General features: G+C 33.6%; 2 protein-coding genes across 4 annotated transcripts in view; one reads left to right on the top strand and one right to left on the bottom strand.

Moving 5' to 3' along the window:
- Positions 1-12,176, top strand: part of LOC117115311 (centrosomal protein of 128 kDa-like) — an 84,808-nt gene extending 72,632 nt beyond the window's left edge. For both annotated transcript variants that reach the window (XM_033259051.1, XM_033259052.1), the window contains 6 exons: positions 5,050-5,260; positions 5,651-5,843; positions 6,136-6,221; positions 9,883-9,978; positions 10,138-10,414; positions 10,707-12,176. In XM_033259051.1, the coding sequence (XP_033114942.1) occupies positions 5,050-5,260; positions 5,651-5,843; positions 6,136-6,221; positions 9,883-9,978; positions 10,138-10,414; positions 10,707-10,822 (979 nt within the window). In that variant the 3' untranslated portion in view covers positions 10,823-12,176. The remainder of the gene's footprint in view (positions 1-5,049; positions 5,261-5,650; positions 5,844-6,135; positions 6,222-9,882; positions 9,979-10,137; positions 10,415-10,706) is intronic.
- A 2,643-nt stretch (positions 12,177-14,819) lies between these two features.
- Positions 14,820-18,549, bottom strand: part of LOC117115312 (annexin A13-like) — a 23,072-nt gene continuing 19,342 nt past the window's right edge. For both annotated transcript variants that reach the window (XM_033259053.1, XM_033259054.1), the window contains 2 exons: positions 17,523-17,666; positions 14,820-17,229 (listed from right to left, as the gene is read on the bottom strand). In XM_033259053.1, the coding sequence (XP_033114944.1) occupies positions 17,062-17,229; positions 17,523-17,666 (312 nt within the window). In that variant the 3' untranslated portion in view covers positions 14,820-17,061. The remainder of the gene's footprint in view (positions 17,230-17,522; positions 17,667-18,549) is intronic.

Genomic DNA, 18,549 nt, shown 5'->3' with positions numbered 1-18,549 from the left:
AAAGCTGACCAGCAAATCAATAAACGCCATACAGTGACTATGTTATAAATGTATTATGTTAATGATAATAGCCGCTAAGCAGGTTATGTTTTCCCCGTTTGTTTGTGAACAACATACAGGCCACAATTTTTATCAGAAACTTGTCAAACTTGGTTCACAATGATTCATATCAAAATTCAGTAGGTGATAAAATTTTGAAGGGTCAAGGTCACAATCAACAAAAACTACTTTTTTTTTATAAAACAGCCTACAGCCAACAATTTTTTTTATAAGAAATTTGTCAAACTTGACAATCTAAAGGTTATTCAATTTGGATAAAAACATCTTTATTTATATAACAGGCTACAGTGCATAGTTTTCATCAGAAGGTAGTCACACTCAGCCACAATATCCCATGACCAATGATCTGCAAGTGACTAAATTTTGAAGGGTCAAATGTCAATGATACAATGAATAGAAAACTAATTTTTAACTGTCTGCTGTACGGTATGGAAAGATAAAAACATATGGGCATTAATTTCGCAACGATACATGTGAAATATTTTGGTGTAGTTGTTAGAAGAGTGTTTTGCACACTAAGTACTGGCCCTGGGTTTGAATCTCATAATGCCTATTTGTTTTTTTCATTATCTTTTATTTTATTGTCAGTATTAATCCCAGACCTAAGTATCTAAAAAATGTAGGCACAAAAATATTTGTGAGAAATTTATACATGTGAGAATTATGATGTGGGCGAAGGTATGAACTCTTGGATTGTATTCTAGTTCACCAACACTTAAAACGAAACAAGTCATTTTATAATGGAATTTTTCCATGAACAAAATACTACATCAAAATAAATAGTCGATTTGAATCCCCCAAAATCGCAAGGCCTATCCAGTATGTTTTTTAATTTGTAAGAGTGCAGGGAGGGGTAAGATCTAGTGTAAAAGCAACGAGTGGTGATCTATCATTTTCTTTTCTCTCTTCCCTTATCCATAAAACCATAAGTGATATTTTTTTCCAAAGGCCTAGTAGGGAACAGACCCAGTGGCAGTAGTACCAGTACAGGCTCTAGGCCGTGCATGTCAAAGATCGTATTTCGCAATTTTAATTCATGACCTGCGGACGATTGGGACTATATGCTAAAGTGAAGATTCTTCAATGCTAATAGGTTTTCAAGATCGTACCGTAATGTTGGCATTACAAATTAGAAATATACTTTAAATGCCATGAAGTCGGCGTTACATTTACTATAATACCTACATACTGGCCTGAATATAAAATCAAACAAATCTAGGGAGGTAGTCTGCCTAATTTATTTTATCCTAGCGCACGGCTGGTTACTCACACTTTTCTTGGCTGCTCACTACTAGAGTTCCTATATAGAGAGAGTTGCAACATGAGCCACTTATTGAACGCCTATTCTACAGTGTGGTGATTGTATAAATAACAGGCAATTGTAAAAAAATTATTTAAAATTTTAAAAACAAAATTTTATGTCATTTGATAGTAAATATCTGTTAATTAATGCATATTTAATAATAATAATAATTGTCAATTTATATAGCGCATAATGTAAAATACCTCTATGCGCTTTACAGCATGGTGTGGTAAAAAATTATTAACCCTCTGGATACTGGATTCTTTTGTAGTGCAAACCCTTGAATACCGGATTCTTTTGCAGTGTAACAAGGTTTTTTGAGTATACGTCGTTCTGGTGGATTTTTGGGAACTTTCTGTCAATTATACAGAAAAATGTTTCAAAAACAAAGAAAGCTTATAGAATAAGCTTTCATTTGATGTATAATTTATATTTTTGGGAATTTCTTTTTCATAATATAATATAATATAATATATATAATATAATGGAAATGACAGAAAAATACTACATATAAATCGTCAGCAAAAACCAAAAAAAAAAAAATTATAGCCAAAAAAAAATAAAAACAAATATAAAACATTCCTTTTCCACACAGTTATATAATTTATTTACCCAACCATCCATAACTATAAGCACGATCCATTCAAAAGCATCGACCACCCTCACATTTCTAGGCCTAGGCACATCTAGAGGGTTAAAAGTTTCACCTAACAAAAATAATGAGTAACAATAAAGAATAACAACAATAAAAATAAATATATAAAGTTAATCAATAAATAATTTGAAAATACAGAATTTTTTATTTACTTTTTTAAATATAATTGTTAAATATTTTTTTCCTTAGTCGTATTTCCTTACTTACCTTTTACTCTTTTCTCCATTTCTTTTTTCCCCTTTTCCTTTATTTTGGATTGGATTTATTCGGTGTAAACACCAAGGATAGCCCACGAAATTCCAGAAGAAGACTTATTTCCAGTAGGGTCCTTCTGGTGGTGATTGGACAGTACACCAGGAGACAATCCCCTACTCTTTTCTGAAGAGTGTACTGCGTTCTTTAACGTGCACATGTGCCTTAAATGCACACGGGACCAACGGCTTAAACGTCTCATCCCAATGATGGTGTGCTATTGTAACTTGTATTTCAGCCCTCTAGCTGAAACACAAGGAGAGGCAGCGATGGGAATTGAACCGGGGACCTAGAGATCTCCACGGTTCAGCGCACACAGTGGCTACCACCAGATTAGCCGACTGAGCTAAGCTGCTCTCTCTTCTTTCAGACTTACGACCCATCTCTCTTTTCCTTATATTTGAAGTTTATAGTAAATTTCAAGAAAAAATTGATTCTCAATAGTCTGTTATAATTAATTATATTACATGTAGTTTTTGCTTGACCAGATTGGCGTAGCACCTTTAGCTAGGCGTACATGATTGCATTTCTGTAGTTATGCCTCCAAATCGAAAGATGTATATTTGGTTGACTAGTAAAATTTAGATAAAGACAGTAAATTTTCATATTAAAAACCATCAGCTTTAGTTTTGAGTTATTTATTATTTAAGTGGTCGACCTTTGGTGTCTTTCAACGAAAACTGCACCGATCTTAAGGTTGAGCAGAGATAAGAGAGAAGAGTTGGGCCGCGAACCATGTGTATAACATAAACAGGTACTGGCTGCAATTTAGAACTGTCCATTTTCAAATGGAGTGTAATTTTTTTTTTTATCACAAGTATTATATCGCTAGTTGTCGGTAATCTTTCACAGAGTAGGCAATGGTTTAGCATGTTTTTTCATGGAATTCTCAAGCTGAAATTTGGCTTTCGTGTTTCACATGAAATTCAAGTAAAATCAATTAATAAACGTTTTATAAAATGTACATGATTTAGCTTTAGTTTAATGCATCATTTGATCTACTTTGATGACGGACAACGTTTTCGGAGGTACAGTCTTGCACGTGATCCCTTTCATCAACAGCAAGAAGAGTTTGCTGTCCTGAAAGTTAGCCCAGGAGGCGTTATATTTGTTCATAGATTTGTAAAATCGCTGAATATTACGATAGTCTCACCTGTTCACGGTTCTGAACAACGTCCCACCCAGCCAACTATTGTTAGCATCAACCAGGGACCTACTAATTTTGTAGGCAATGGTTTTTGAAGATTACCAATCTACCAGTTTCAGAATTGTTATTTACAGACCTCTTCCTTCTGCTAAAAATAGCTTACATCAACCATGTTCTTAAATGAGTTTTCACTATTCGGTGAGTCATCATTGACAAGCTCAAACCTTTAATATACATGTAGATGTAAAGGAGCATAGGGATTCTTCACAGTTTCTTCAACTAATTGAGTCAATGGATCTCTTCCAACATATTACACTTCCTACACATAAACGAGGACACACGCTTTATCTTGTAAAAATAAATTGCAGCTAGTAATCAGCGCAGGTTGTGGTGGAACCTACCAGGTACCCATTCGTACTCCTAGGTGGAGAGAGTCAACCGTAGATAAAGTGTCTTGCCCAAGGACACAAGCGATTTGCACAGCCAGAGTTTCGAACCCCTGACCTCAAGGTTGGGAGTCCAAGCCACAACCGGTGCGCCAACCGCTCCTAATACAAGATCACTCCATTACGTTCTAGCAGGGCTTCTTCATACCCCTAAAGCATTCACACAGTCATATGGCAATTGTGCCTTTTCATTTGCTTCTCCAACCAACTGAAATAACATTCCATTACACATCAAACATGCAACTTCCATCATTACATTAAAATTTTTATCATTTTTTTATCTGACTTATATGTTATGGTTAGTTAAGAGTAATATACTGTATTTAAGAGTAGTTAAGCCTAGCTTAAGGTAGTTAGGGACTTTCTGGGTATGACATTAAACTCCATCCTGTCGAAGCGTCGGCGACTAAACTGACAACCCTCTCAGATATGTCTTAGTGTATGCTGAGGGGAGGGTCACCCATCAGCAAGAAAAACCAATAGCTCAACAAAGGGCAGATGAGCTCCTCGGAGTCAACGGCCAACCAATTATTAGTTTAAGGAATAGGAGTAGTTTAGTCTCATTGTTATTATTGTTATTATGATTATTATTTTTTATTTTTTTTTATTTTTTTATTATTATTTTATTTTCTTTTTATTATTTTATTGTTATTTGCATTTTCTCAGTTGGCCTATATTATTTCTTTGTAAAGCGCATAGGGGCAATGTGCAATATGCGCTATATAAATATAACATATTAATATTATTATTATCAGTTTTTGCACGCACAGGCAGCGTACAAACAGATTATGTTTCCTGCGTTCAGGTTGTGTGTTTTGAATAAAATTTACTGTACATATATTTTTTAGTGTGGTGCTTATATTTTACAGTAATCGTGGTGCAGTAATTTAGTTTTTTCGCCCAAATGTGGCGGTCCTGCCACACTTCAGTATAGCTGGCGAGATCACTGATTCTCTATTTTCTGTAATTTATGTTTTATCAAACTTGTCACCAGACCAAGGCTTGTTTTTTTCTTTGTCCTGTTTTTACATGATCATCGGGCTTTAATGTGGGCTATAATAAAATTAGAACTTCTCGACTGTAGCTGCTTAATTTAATAAATCAAAGAAATGTCAATTAATTATCCACTTTCAAAATAGTGATAATTTTTTTTATTTGATCATATGCAATTATTTGTATCCTACAGATTGACCAAGTTAGAACGTCATTACCAAGTCCTGCAAGACAGAGCTCGCAACCAGTCTGTGGACTATGACAGCGTTCTAAATAGCATAGGCAACGATATAGACACCCTGGTGCAGGTGTTATCCAAAGAGGACAATGACCCTTATGCAACAATCCAATCACCAAAGAAAAACTTCAAATATCAACCACAAAAATGGCTTACAAGTTATAGGGTTAGTTGTGCATTTTGATAAATGTTCTGCATTGGCGTAAACTTATCACTATAAGAATAATTGAGCTACAGTATTTGTAATAGTGTTACAAATACACAAGTCATACATAGATGAAATAGATGAAATGTTAATACAATTCGTTACTAGTTGTTATTGTATGATTGTGTTTGAAAAGAATGCAGGTCTCATTTTAAGGCATAGTGATTAGAGATGATTTTTATTTAGTAAACAAGAGAAATATTGTTTTAATAATTGTGAGAGCGTTAACTAATTTGGTTAAAGAAGTGTCCATTTGAAAGGAATAAAGCAGAATCTGCTAGAAGAAAAGATTGATGTCGATGGTCAGGAAGAAGTGTATACAATAACCACATTCATCTTCTGTTACGTTAGAACAAATTACATTGGGTACAGCATGAGATGAAACAGCAGCTTAAAGAAGGGAAACGTTTGAAACAGGACTTAAATCACAGTAGAGGAAACATTGAGGAAGCAGTGAAAACACTACATGAAGAAAAAGAAGTTTTCATATCAGAGATGGATCAACATGCAAAAGCTGTGGACAAACTACGATTAGAAAGAACTCGTAAGTTTATATAAGTTGCAGTGTTCATGTTGTACATTATAAATTTTGACAGCAAGTGCTGCATCTTGGCCAATCACAGAATGGAGTGTTCAGAATGTTTACATTATTAACATGCATAGACAGATAAAATGCAAGTTATGAATGTACCAAAATTATGATATGAAAATGAAGAACTCTCTCTTAGAACATTAAAGAGTCCATGATCACTGATGGAAAAAAACAAATTTTGTTTGTTTCCATCAATGATCATGTTACAGAAAATTGACATCTTAAAATTTTTCTTAATTCACAGAGCTTGAACTTGACAATTTAAGAAAAACTAAGATGATGAATTCATTGGAGAAGCAGGTTATCTCTTTGGAAACTCACATTGAAATGGTATGTACTGTATAATTATGTAATCATCACAGATATACTTTTAAGGGAAGTACCTTGGTGGTTATAACCCCTAACCCTGTACACACTGCGACAGCCAGCATGACCGACGAATCCTTCTCCACTTCCTGTTGATTGTCTGTCACAGTTAAGGGCATTGCCATTAAATACAAACCATTGTGTGTACCTTGATGTGTTTCTATGAAACTATGTCGTCCGATTACCTTAAGAGCAGTTGTCTGTAAAAATCAAAGAAATTTCAAAAATAGTGGCAGACTCAAAAAAATGGATTTCTTTCAAATTTTGCACATGGCTATACCTTTGTTAAGAGATCTGAAATATGAAGTTTTATTCACTTTGTGCGTATATTTCCATGGCAACGAGTAAATTTGTATTTTTGGCAATTTTTGTCATTTTTGGCTGTTTTTAAATGTTAATATTAGTAATAATTTGATACAATATTTCTGATATCCTTATGGTTTATTCATCAAAAATAATGAGTGCGTGTATAAGGTCAATACATTGGGTATCTGTTGCATATTTTAAAATGTTTTTTGGATTACGTAGTTGGGAGATACCATGTTTTTAAAAAGGGGTGTTTTTCTTTTTTTCAAATTATGAAAAACGTCCAAACTTTAAGTGCTCATAAACCTCAAAGTGGTGCTTTTTTAGAACTGATTTTCTACAAATAGGTAGTTCTAACGCTTCTTTAGAGAATTCCAGTTTAAAAAATGTGGGTAATTAAAAAATGTACGAGCAGTGTTGCCAGAAAAACTGGCATTTTTCATTAAAAAAAATTATAATAGTAAAATTTACCAGTTTTTTCCGCTGATTTATTCATAGATTACTTCTGATTGCAACAATAATAATTGTTTTTCTATACTTTAATTAATGTTGTGATTAAAAAAGAACCAATGTTTGTGGTATCAATGTTGTCATTTTTCTGTTTTAGCTGTATTTTAAACCCTTTTTAGGTGAGTTTATAATAATTTCACTTTATACATACCAATTTCTCTCAGTGGTGTCACCAGTTGGACACAGCACCTTAACCTGCCTGGGAATGCCAGTCCCTGAATAGCACCCTCTCCTCCCTCACCACATCCCTTGCAACACCCCTACCCCTTCTTGTCGGGACAAGTTAGGAATTATCGTGAAAAAAATATAAACCTAATATGTGGTCGTGGTAGGGGTGGTGCCAGAATTCGCCCGACAAGAAGCCCTATGTCCCAGATGGTGGTCCGATTACAGCATTCAGAGAATCTCGAGCAGATTTTTTTGGAAAATGAATATCTTGGCACATTTTTGTTGCATTGCGGTGTTCCAAACACAAGCCCAGAACAGCGATAATGAAAGATGTAGTTTCATGGCTAAAGAGTGTGCTTCCTAAGCTTACATCTATATTTAAGACACAACAATGGTGGCTGCTACCACTGTACAACTACACTACTTGCAACAAAAGAAATTGCTGAAAAGACGAGGGTAAATGTGCAAATCTATGCAGATGAAGTTCATGTCATTGAAGATGGTTTTAAAATGAAACATGCTTTAGAATCAGATAGACAGTAAAAGGTTGTTCCTACTTTCTCAAATGTTGCAACATATGAAGAACTGCAAGTGGGATGGTATAAGCCTTCTTAATAATTTTGAATTTACAACTACAGGCAGGGGCGGATCCAGAGATGTCCAAAAGTGGGAGGGCCGAAAGTTGTTATAATAGTCATGTATATAGTAATATTATGGTGACATGAATTAGGGCCTATATTTTATATTATAGCATTTTCCGTACAGTAAAAAAATGTATATTTACAATATTTTTTAATGAAAGCATGCTGCTTTTTCTGGCAATACAGTAACCTTACAACACATTCCTTAGCATGTTGTTAAACTAGTCAGGTAACTATATTTATTATGGTTAATTAATTATATTATATTTTAGAGCGTTAACTGTTCATTAAAATGATGTATATTTATGTTAATTTTCATAATAAAACAATGCACATTTTCTGGCAATACAGTACAAAATTAAGTTCTAAATTACTTGAAATGAGCCTGGCAACACATTTCTTAACATGTTGTTAGACTATTTATGTAACTATAGTAACATTATTTTAAAATAAATTTATGTTGATGTATAGTGTTATCCATTCAGTAAAAAATGATATATTTTTATTCAAAAAATGAAGTTTTTTCTGGCAATACCGCATCCTCGTGTTTAAATTACCCACAACTTTTATTCTTGATTATTGTTTGGACAACTATTGACTATCAAAATATGGAAGATGGTGGATATGTGTGCACCACTTTGGAAGCTACAGATAGGTTCTGAGGCATACTTTAAAAAAAATATATATTCTGAGAAAAACCCCCTTTTGTAAATAATGGTATCTTCCAAATAGAATTTTTACACAATTTTTTTTTGCGATAAATGAAAGTTAATACCTGGTTATTTACATGGATGATCACAAAAATATATATAGTGCATGTTCTTTTTGTTAATGAGGTCTGAAAGTCAGTGTTTTTTCACTTTTGAAAATGTCCAAAATTGACAAAAACAATAAAATTTAGATAATGGGTCATTGTCATGACAACAAAGGCTAAAAAATTAAACAAATGTCATAGATATGCTTTATATCCAAGTATCTATTCATGGTAAAAATTTGAGAGAAATCCATTGTTTGACATTTGCCACCAAATCTTTGATTTTTATGGGCAACCATTCTTAAGTATAGTGTGTGCCTGGCTTAGGATACTTACCTTCTAATCCCAGGATTCTGAGTCCAAATCTAGTACAACTCTACAATTCCAAAGTTTCATCATAAGGGCAAAAATATGTTAGTGTTGCCCAAATATATTGAAATTTAGAAATCCGGGTATTTTTTTTTACTTGGTTTGTACCATCACATAATGATTTTCTAGATTTGATCTGGTTTCTAAAATCTCATAATATTCACAATATGTCAAAATGCACTAATTTTGTTACAAGGAATTCAAGTGTAAAAAAGAGAGATTCTACTCCAGCCCTGTACCATCTATGGTCAGGATCTTTAATAACAATAGATAATCAATCAAGATCTGCATCAATCAAGATGAAAAGAGAGAGGGTGAAAGTTTCCAATTTTTTTTTTTCTCCTATTCCTCTTATTCATTAACCCTTTCTCAGCAAGACTTGGCAAATTTTTCTGTCTTCCCTTGTCGTCCCTTGTTTGCTCGTGTCATTTGTGTCTTTTGGTTGGGTCATGCTTTTTGATGTTCTGTTGTAAATTTGTGCCTTCCCAATTTTTTAAGAACTTTGAATGTTTTAATAATCTCACTTGTATATTTATATAATAATTGTTATATTTTTATATTAATAAATTAATATAATAATAATAATAATTTTTTACTTGTATAGTAATAAATGATTATAATAATAATTGTAATAATTAAGTAATAATCTCAATAGCAATTTGAATGAATTTTTAGAATGATTTCATGTTAAATGTAATTTTTTGTTAATTTTTTCTCAATTCAGTTCTGTGAACTGCAATGAAAAAGTTTCAGTTGAATATAGATACCTTGATAATATTAGCTGTACAGTCCTTGTTTCTGTGAAGACAGTGATCAGTACACATTGCACAATATACAGAAGTATTCTGATATGATAAATGATATTTTCATTATTCAGAATGCTAATGCTTTAAGGAGGAGCACTGAAATCTTACCAGAGAGGGATTCAGAAGCTCTGAAACCGTTAGCTGAAGATGAGAATAGCAACATTCAGGTAAGACTTACAATAATATTTATATACCACCCTCTAGACAACGCTAATAGTGGGACACATAGAAAATCCTTTTTTCGCTAATCATATCTTTGCCGACATATCTGGTGGTAAACAAAATTTACTTTAAAATTTTGGCCTGGCCATGTTGTTTATTGCCAGGTTTTACAAAGTAAGTGCAACAGGATTAATGAACGCTATCAGAAGTACCGAAGCACAGTAGATTCGCTCCAAGAACAGTTAGAACATGCCAAATTATCAGCTCAACAACATAAATTTAGTATGGAGTCGAGCGAACATGCTGCGCAACTGGCAAGTCTTAGCCCACCGACACGTAAGCGGCGTGTACAGATCAATAACTCACCGCCGGTGAGATACGATGCAAGTCCGATGCACCAGGATTTTGACAACAGCTTGACACAGCTTCGACCATTGACAGGTAATATCTTGTTTTGTGAAGCCTCACAATTTTACTGTACAGTATGTCATATCTTTCCATTTTTCATTGATCAGAATTAGAGTGAGGCATTGGTCTCTTTTTGTAGACCAACTCACCATTAGCTAGATACAGGCTCATCTAGCGAGAATTTATTCTAAATGAAAACATGTAATCTATACCATGGTTATTATCAGGGTATAAGCATTTCACCAGATCTATACCAAGGTACCATGGTTATTGTCAAAGTTCCAGGGTTACTGTTAATATTACTATTATACTTGCCATCTTTCAGGAAGATCTAAATCATCTCTGAAGAGCACAGGAGGACATCATTACCAATACACTCCGGAACCACTTGATATGTCAGATGGAGAATTTGTGAAGAGGTTTATTCCAGCCACTCCTTGAGAACCTGTGCCATCCATTCTTTGATAACCTATGCCATCCATTTTTGATCAATTAGAGATCATGCTATCCTTCCTTGGAGCAACTTTGCTATCCACTCTTGCACTACTTTATATTTTTTCTAAATATATATTTTGCATTTATTTTGCATAAACCATTCACATGTGTCATAATGAGGGGACAAGGGCAGGAATATGTGCATGACTCACACTTGGTGCCCCACAAATGCATGTGTTTGCATATGTTTCTACATTTTTTTGGTGGAGACCTTAGCAACAATATCCAAGGGCAAGGTGCTGGCTTAGTAGAAAAGTTTATTAAGGTGTTCTTCAGCAATATATAAAATGAAATTTAGATCTGTAAATAATATTGACTTGAACAGTCACCTTTCTATCAGTACTCAGATATTTTGTTCATAATCTCTCATGATGAGGACCTTGTTCTGCTATAGATAATAAACAAGTTATGTCATCCAACATATTTTCATGAATTTACCAAAGTCTACAGAACACTAAAACTTAGTATTTTTATAATTTTAATTTCTTGTGTATATATAGTACGTATAGTTGTAAATAATGTGGCTTTTTATCTGAAAAAAAAAATACTAGAATGGGAATTTTTCCTAAATACTTTCTATGTAATTTTTCTGGTGCTATAAGGAAACTACTGTATGGTTATTTGTTTTGTTGGTACTATTAAAAACTACTACTTTCAAAACACCATTTTAATGTAAATATCATTCTGATGAATAGACAACAAACATCACAATTGCAGGTAAACCAATCCTCATTGAAATTCTTGTGATCTTATTGAAATCAGTACTTGCACCCTCAGAGTTCATATTCACATTTGTGTTTGTTGCCATTAAAACATTTCCACATTATACTTTATTACCCACATTTGTTCTTTGGGGTTGGTTAAAAATGTAAACATCTAGAGTTTTCCACACTTTGGTTGGCTGTAATACTTCACTTCTAAATCTCGGGCCGATTCTTTAATTTCACTTATTGGACTTATAATTTTGTTATTCTCAAACGCCTATTTTAAGAAAATTGATGATGTTAAAAACAAATCATCCCTCTCAGTTTATGAATCCTTAACACCCCATCCTGTATTACAACATTACCTTATTGATAAAACGGACTTTGAGGGGGTTGCATTGAAATTTAACTTAGATCAAATACGCTACCATTAAATTCCAGAACATCAAATTGGTCCACGAATAATAATGAAAAATGTACCCTATGCAATTTAAATTCAGACGAGAATACAAGACATTTCCTCTTAGTCTGCCCATCCCTACAAAATATACGTAATGATCAAATTTATAAATTAAAAATTGAATTACTTGACAATATAGAATTGTATAATGAATTTATTAATGCAAACGATGACCTAAAACTACATCATATTTTGGGTTGTTCATCACTGCTCCTTAGCAGAAGTATGAAATATCTTCGACAAGTTTTGCAAAAGATATACCAAAAGAGCATGGAAATTCCTCAACGAGATTTTGAATTCCATGCTCTAACTTTGCTTTGTAGTACTGCTATTCAGTTCACCTCTGTTTTCAATTTCATTTAGTTGTTTTTCTTTCCTGCATTACTATTTTTTATGTATGTTGCTGATGTTTTTAAGGGGAAGGGGCAAATGCATAGTTTGGGGAGGGAATAACGGTACTTAGAACATTGTTTCTGCTTATAAGGGGTTTAGTTTTATTGATGAGGGAAATGTATGCTCTCAGGGATGTTCGGTATTCTGAACATATTTGTTTTTAATTTTTATGTAATTGTTTTCAAGTTTAATTCATTTTCCTTTGTCGTTTTTTTTACTACTTTTTAGTTTTAAGTTTTGTTTACTTCGTATAATATATTATATTTACTTTTAATTGAATAAGCGTCATTCAGGGGATTGAAATGAGTATTGAGGTATCATTGCATATTATATTAATACTTTGACGTGGGTGGGTATTGGATAGGGGTGATTGTCAAATGCTTGAGTGACGGTTACTCAATTTATACTTTGTTTTCTTTAGCGTATTCTGTTTGAAGTACTGTATTTTTTTTTTTTTTTGGACGCACCTTTATCATGTGAAGTGTGCCACTGTTTCAAAAGTGTAGATTCCCAATAAATTATTATTATTGTTATTGGACCAAATAGCAACATGGATGTTCCGAACAAATTGACACCAAAATTAACCCTCTACCACCAGTGGTAGCGAAGATATAAGGACAATATGGCTATAACCTTGAAGCATGTCAGAAACGACATTTCCGGTCATTTTTTAGCAAAATGTTCTATTAGAGAAAATAGAAATATGCATGTTCCGAACAATTTGGCACCAAATTCAACTCTCCACCACCTGTGGTTGTGGAGATACAAGGACCTTATAGCTTTGACCTTTGACTCTGACATTTTGACCTTTCGCCATATTTTGAAAATATGTTACCAAGCCAAAAATGATTCTTGGACCAACTTGCGAAGTCAAATTCTCTGCACCTCAAAGTGCATACAAAACTTGGTCTGACTCCTAGGGTAAATGCGATGATAGGCCCACCTTGCCTTGTGCCTTGGGATTGCAAAGTTCCTACCGGTTTTGTTATTCCACTTAACGCTAACACAAATGTTAGCGTATCACACGAACATACATCGCTATTAGTCATCATTTATAACTTTACTTAATTTATAAAATATAATAGAATGAGGTAATTGATCAAATGCCCCTTCGACATCAAGGGAACACATTTGACCCTTGATTGTTGCAGTATGTAAACACACCGTTACTGTGGCAGCCGCCATCGCAGTACCTCTACCGTTTACGAAACCATATTGAGATGGATCAAGGTTAACGTAAAAACATAGATCAAGTAGGCACAACTCAAATAGTTTAGAGTATTTGATACAATAATGGGTCTACAGTTTGCAGCTACTGATGGATCAAGAGTGTTCTTTTTGAGAATGGGGATTAGAGTACCCTCACAAAATGTTTTTGGGATGACCCCATACTTAACGCAAATACTCAATAGGTTTGCAATTATAAGTGGTAACTTGGAGCCTACACCGGTACCTAATCCGTATTTGAGATGTTTGACAGAAATAACATAAGGTCTAGGGGCGGAGTTATTATTCAAATTATTGATATATTTTTCAAGTCTTCAATACTTTTCCAAAATTTCCTTTTGTTTTTAATCCTGTGTAATCTATTTAAAGTATTAAATTTCTGAGATTTAACTTGTCTTATGGCATTTCTACAGCAATTTCTATAAACTTTTTTTCTTGTAGCAGCTGTTAATATATCCAGAACGTGGTTTCTCACATTGACCCCATATACGATACCAAAAGCGTATCTCTAGCAATTCTACAGTTATTATTCCACCAATGTGTTTTTTGGGTATATCTTTTAGGCTTAACGTTATTATTACAAGATTTCACAGTCGTGTATAATACCCACAAGCTTCATCATCAATATTGGTAAAATCATGGTCATATATTTTAAATTGTTCAAGACTGACATTTTGTATCTTTTCTGTTGGAAAATAACAAAAGGACAGCATGAAAACAGTTTACCCATGCTCCCCACCAGAGATATTATGACTGCTAATATGTCTTTGACTTTCAACTTACTGTGTATTTCAGAAAACACATAACAGAAAACACTAGATGTAGTAAGTATTCTATGTTTTTTTTTTAAATTTAATATAATTTTCTATCACAAAAAATGACTATCAAAATATAATACTATTATAAGAAACAACAATGCATATTTACAAACACTAAACTATGGTGGTATAAATAAATTCATTTTGAAATAGATTTTAATTAGATTAATATTGGAAAATTTAACAGTAAGTATTACAAAATCATCTACAGTAAATATATTAATTACGTACCAACATCAAACATCTTTCTCAATTTAATCAATTTTTCTATTTGGCAATATTATTAGTTTATAGAAAATTAGAGCACAATAACAGAAAAAATACTTGCTATTACAAAAAAATTATTAATGAAGTTGTGTGGAATACCTATTTTAATGCTGTAACCGACTCATTTTGTACATGAAAGTGATTCTTTTTCTTTTTTAAAGAAATTGACAATGCAAGATGAATTTCCTTATTTGTATTTGCGATGACCACTAAATCTCTTCTCCCTTCTACAGTATAAGTAAATAAATCTATGTATGACCTCGACCTACTCTACTTAGTTTAATGAAAACTTGTCTTTTTTAGCATTCTAAATCACTGGAACAAATTTAAGTGTGTCCGCACCAAGCCCTCCCCCATGGTAAATCCTAAATGTTCATGCTGAAGTAAAACCCTTATAAGCACCAAGTGGAAGAACTATTGTCTAAGCTTACTAACTACTTAAACTACATCATTATCACATAGGATCATACAAAATATATAAATGTTTAAAAAACTGAAAATATTTTTTCTCTGAAAGCACCAAAATATTCAGAAGACTTAACAACTGAACAATAGCCCAGCTAACTACATAACCACATTTTGACACTTGCTGTATCATGAAAGTTTAAAAGATATTTAGACAATATATACATCTAGTCAGGTATATGACTGTAAAGTAGTGTCTCAGGTGGGATTGCTTTTGCAATTTTGTATAGAAGGCAGGTTACAACTGATTTAGAATGAATTATTATTATTATACTGTATTGCAGTTTAGTTTATACATATAATTTACTTAAGCATGTAAGAATCCTTTTAGTTTTCCATCTCTGTTTAGCTGAGATGCAATGCGCAGGCCTATTATATCTAGTCAGGAATATGACTGTAAAGTAGTGTCTCAGGTGGGACTGCTTTTGCAATTTTGTATAGAAGGCAGCTTACAACAACTGATTTAGATTGAATTCTCATCATCCGACAGTAGGAGACATACAACTACAGTAACCAGCAAAAGCTGGTCATTGGGCAATTCTGCCCAAAAGTATCCAGTAGTTTGAAGATGTTGGCGTTACTATTACCTAAAACTGACACGACATATTAGGGGTTAGCAGATTGTCAAGTGGCTGAGCAGTAAGCTGGTGTACTTAAACCGTACAGCCCTAACATTGCGCGCTGCTTTCAGCTTGACCCCAGGGATCAGTTGGTAGAACCAAGTCTAAGACTTAAGGACATAAAAACAGGTCCAGTGTACACTTCTTTCGAAAGAGGCTGTTACCTCGACACTATGGTTTATTTCAGCCCGTATGTCATTGTGAATGACGTGAACTAAGCGGCTCTCTACAGTTGTTAAAGTAGTAAGACCACGCCCTTGAAATTCAGCACAGACTCAATCAACCAACCAATTTGTTTTTTCCCCATTTGCAGGCTAGGGGCCTGACATGCAAATGTGGAAATCCCTTAAACTTTGCTTGTACTTGGTACCATGCAAGCTTAAATAACAATTCATCTACACTTCACTAAAGGCGCAACTACACAATTCCTAAATATGCAGGCCCGTAACGCAACTTAAATTGTGGGAGGTTCGTTTCGATGGAAAGTAGACCCTGATCTCCGATACTCTGAAGAACATTGTAAATTTGTCTACGAATATCAATTTTTGTTTTTAAATGCGGACCCTCTCCAGTCTTTGGGCGGTTCGTCGTAACCCCCTTAACCCCCACGCTAGGGGCCTGACATGCAAATGTGGAAATCCCTTAAACTTTGCTTGTACTTGGTACCATGCAAGCTTAAATAACAATTCATCTACACTTCACTAAAGGCTTGTAATTTTTCAGAAAAGCATTTTAACAGGGGTCCTCCCTCTAAATCTGCCCCTGTTTAAAATTATGTTTAAATGTTACAAGACTCGCTTTACTATAACAACCAAATGTATTTTTTGTTGTATTTCTGTAAAAGATTTTGGCAAAAAAATATATAAAACTAATGGAATTGTTTGTCATGACATATTATATCTGTGGTCATGAGAAAATTTGAGCCCAGAACCTTGAGATTGGAAGGCAAAGCACCTTAACAAGCTACAGCTGCTATACCATAATCTAAACAGTACTTCTAAAATTCCTCTGCAACATAATATAAAAAGTTTGCAGAATCTTCCAGCTTTTCTATAAAACCACCATCATGAAAATGTCTTGGATGATGGTGACACAGACAAAAGTATTTGCTGTATCAATAATGATTAGAAGTTTTTCTACATTAAACATTATATTTTTAAAAGAACATAATTTCCTCTTTAGTTAACAAGCATGGACAATTTTGAAGCATGTTTTTTCCTCTGTATAATTCTCATTTCTTGTCAGAAACACGTCGTGGAGACTTTGTGGGTGATGTTTGCACAAGAGGATTTGATGAAGTGATTCGATCTGTTTTCTTTTGGGTAGGCCTTTGTAATGGCTTTACTCTTGGAGGCGGCGGGAGTTTAGGTATCTTACTGGATTGCACTTGGCTTTCAGGCTGCAAAAGAATAGATTAATAATTACAAAAAAAAGGAGCACCAAAAATTGTGTTTGATTAAACCTTGCAAGTATTAACATTTTAGGGAGAGAAAATTGCCTGGAAAGGTCTATCAATTGCAGATGTTGTGACACTGCTGATGCTTAATGAAGACGATTATCATGTAGACATTGATGATGACAAATGATAATAATATTCACCATCTATGTATTTTTCCATTGAAATAAGGAAGAAAATAACTTATTGTATATTCAAAGGGCTTTAATACAAGACACATAATAGAGAACTCATACCTTGCTAATAACCGACGGAGCGTGAATGCTGATCATGTGCACAAGCAGATTCCTGTAATGTCCTGTGCACTTTCTGGCAACATCATCCTCCAATAACACACCATAGCGATGCTTGTATGCACGTCTGATTAAAACAAGGTCAATCTATTGAAAAAATAAGATGAATCTTACATCCTTATTATTATGGTAATGACAGGTAACTAGAGGGTACGCTCGCTTATTAGAACGTTGCAATTAGTTTCGATAAGAACAAATATGTAGGACAATAAATGAAGGTAAGGTATAGTTACTAAATTTTAGAAATGCAGTGTGTCGATTATGTTGTATGATCGAAAGTTGAGAGGGCGCTATGTATATACTACAGTACTATTGAAATGTAAATCTATGTATAGTATGGATTAGGTATGTATTCCCTGGAACTCGTTAGAACAACCTGGGTGTGACGATTTTTCCCTTGTTAGTGACCACCAATCACACGTATACAACTGCGTAGGATAATATAATGTATTACAGAATATAAACCAAAATACTAATGTGCTTAATACAAAATATAATATCAAGTTGTTGCTGATTCGAATGCAAGGACTGGAGTGAGTTAAGAAAATACATAAATATGTGAGGAATACAGACGATAAACTGCATTCCTGTCTCATGACACAATTGTGGCATATGTTCAATTTGCTACTGACCACTACGACTCGGTATATGTTGTTGCATGGCAACTTACAGTACTTGGTATGTGTTGTTTAGTACACACCATATCATCATACATATATATATATATATATATATATATATTTAATTGTTTTATGTTTCTGAGGTAGTAAAAATGTTTAAAATTTGTTTAAGGGCCCCAATGGAAGTAAGTATTATATATTGTAAAACTTTCTAGGTTACCCTAGGAATTATTGGCTCATCTTTTGTTCTTCATCATTTATCTGTTCTTTTTATCTGTTTAGATGTGTATATATACATACATATATACATACATTATGTATGTGTATATATGTATGTATGTATATATATA

This window comes from Anneissia japonica, unplaced genomic scaffold (assembly GCF_011630105.1).
Source record: "Anneissia japonica isolate Jap-2015-1 unplaced genomic scaffold, ASM1163010v1 scaffold287800_len1627635_cov199, whole genome shotgun sequence".
Lineage (NCBI taxonomy): Eukaryota > Metazoa > Echinodermata > Crinoidea > Comatulida > Comatulidae > Anneissia > Anneissia japonica.
Note: the sequence above shows the minus strand (reverse complement) of the source record. Positions and strands in the feature narration are given on the sequence as shown.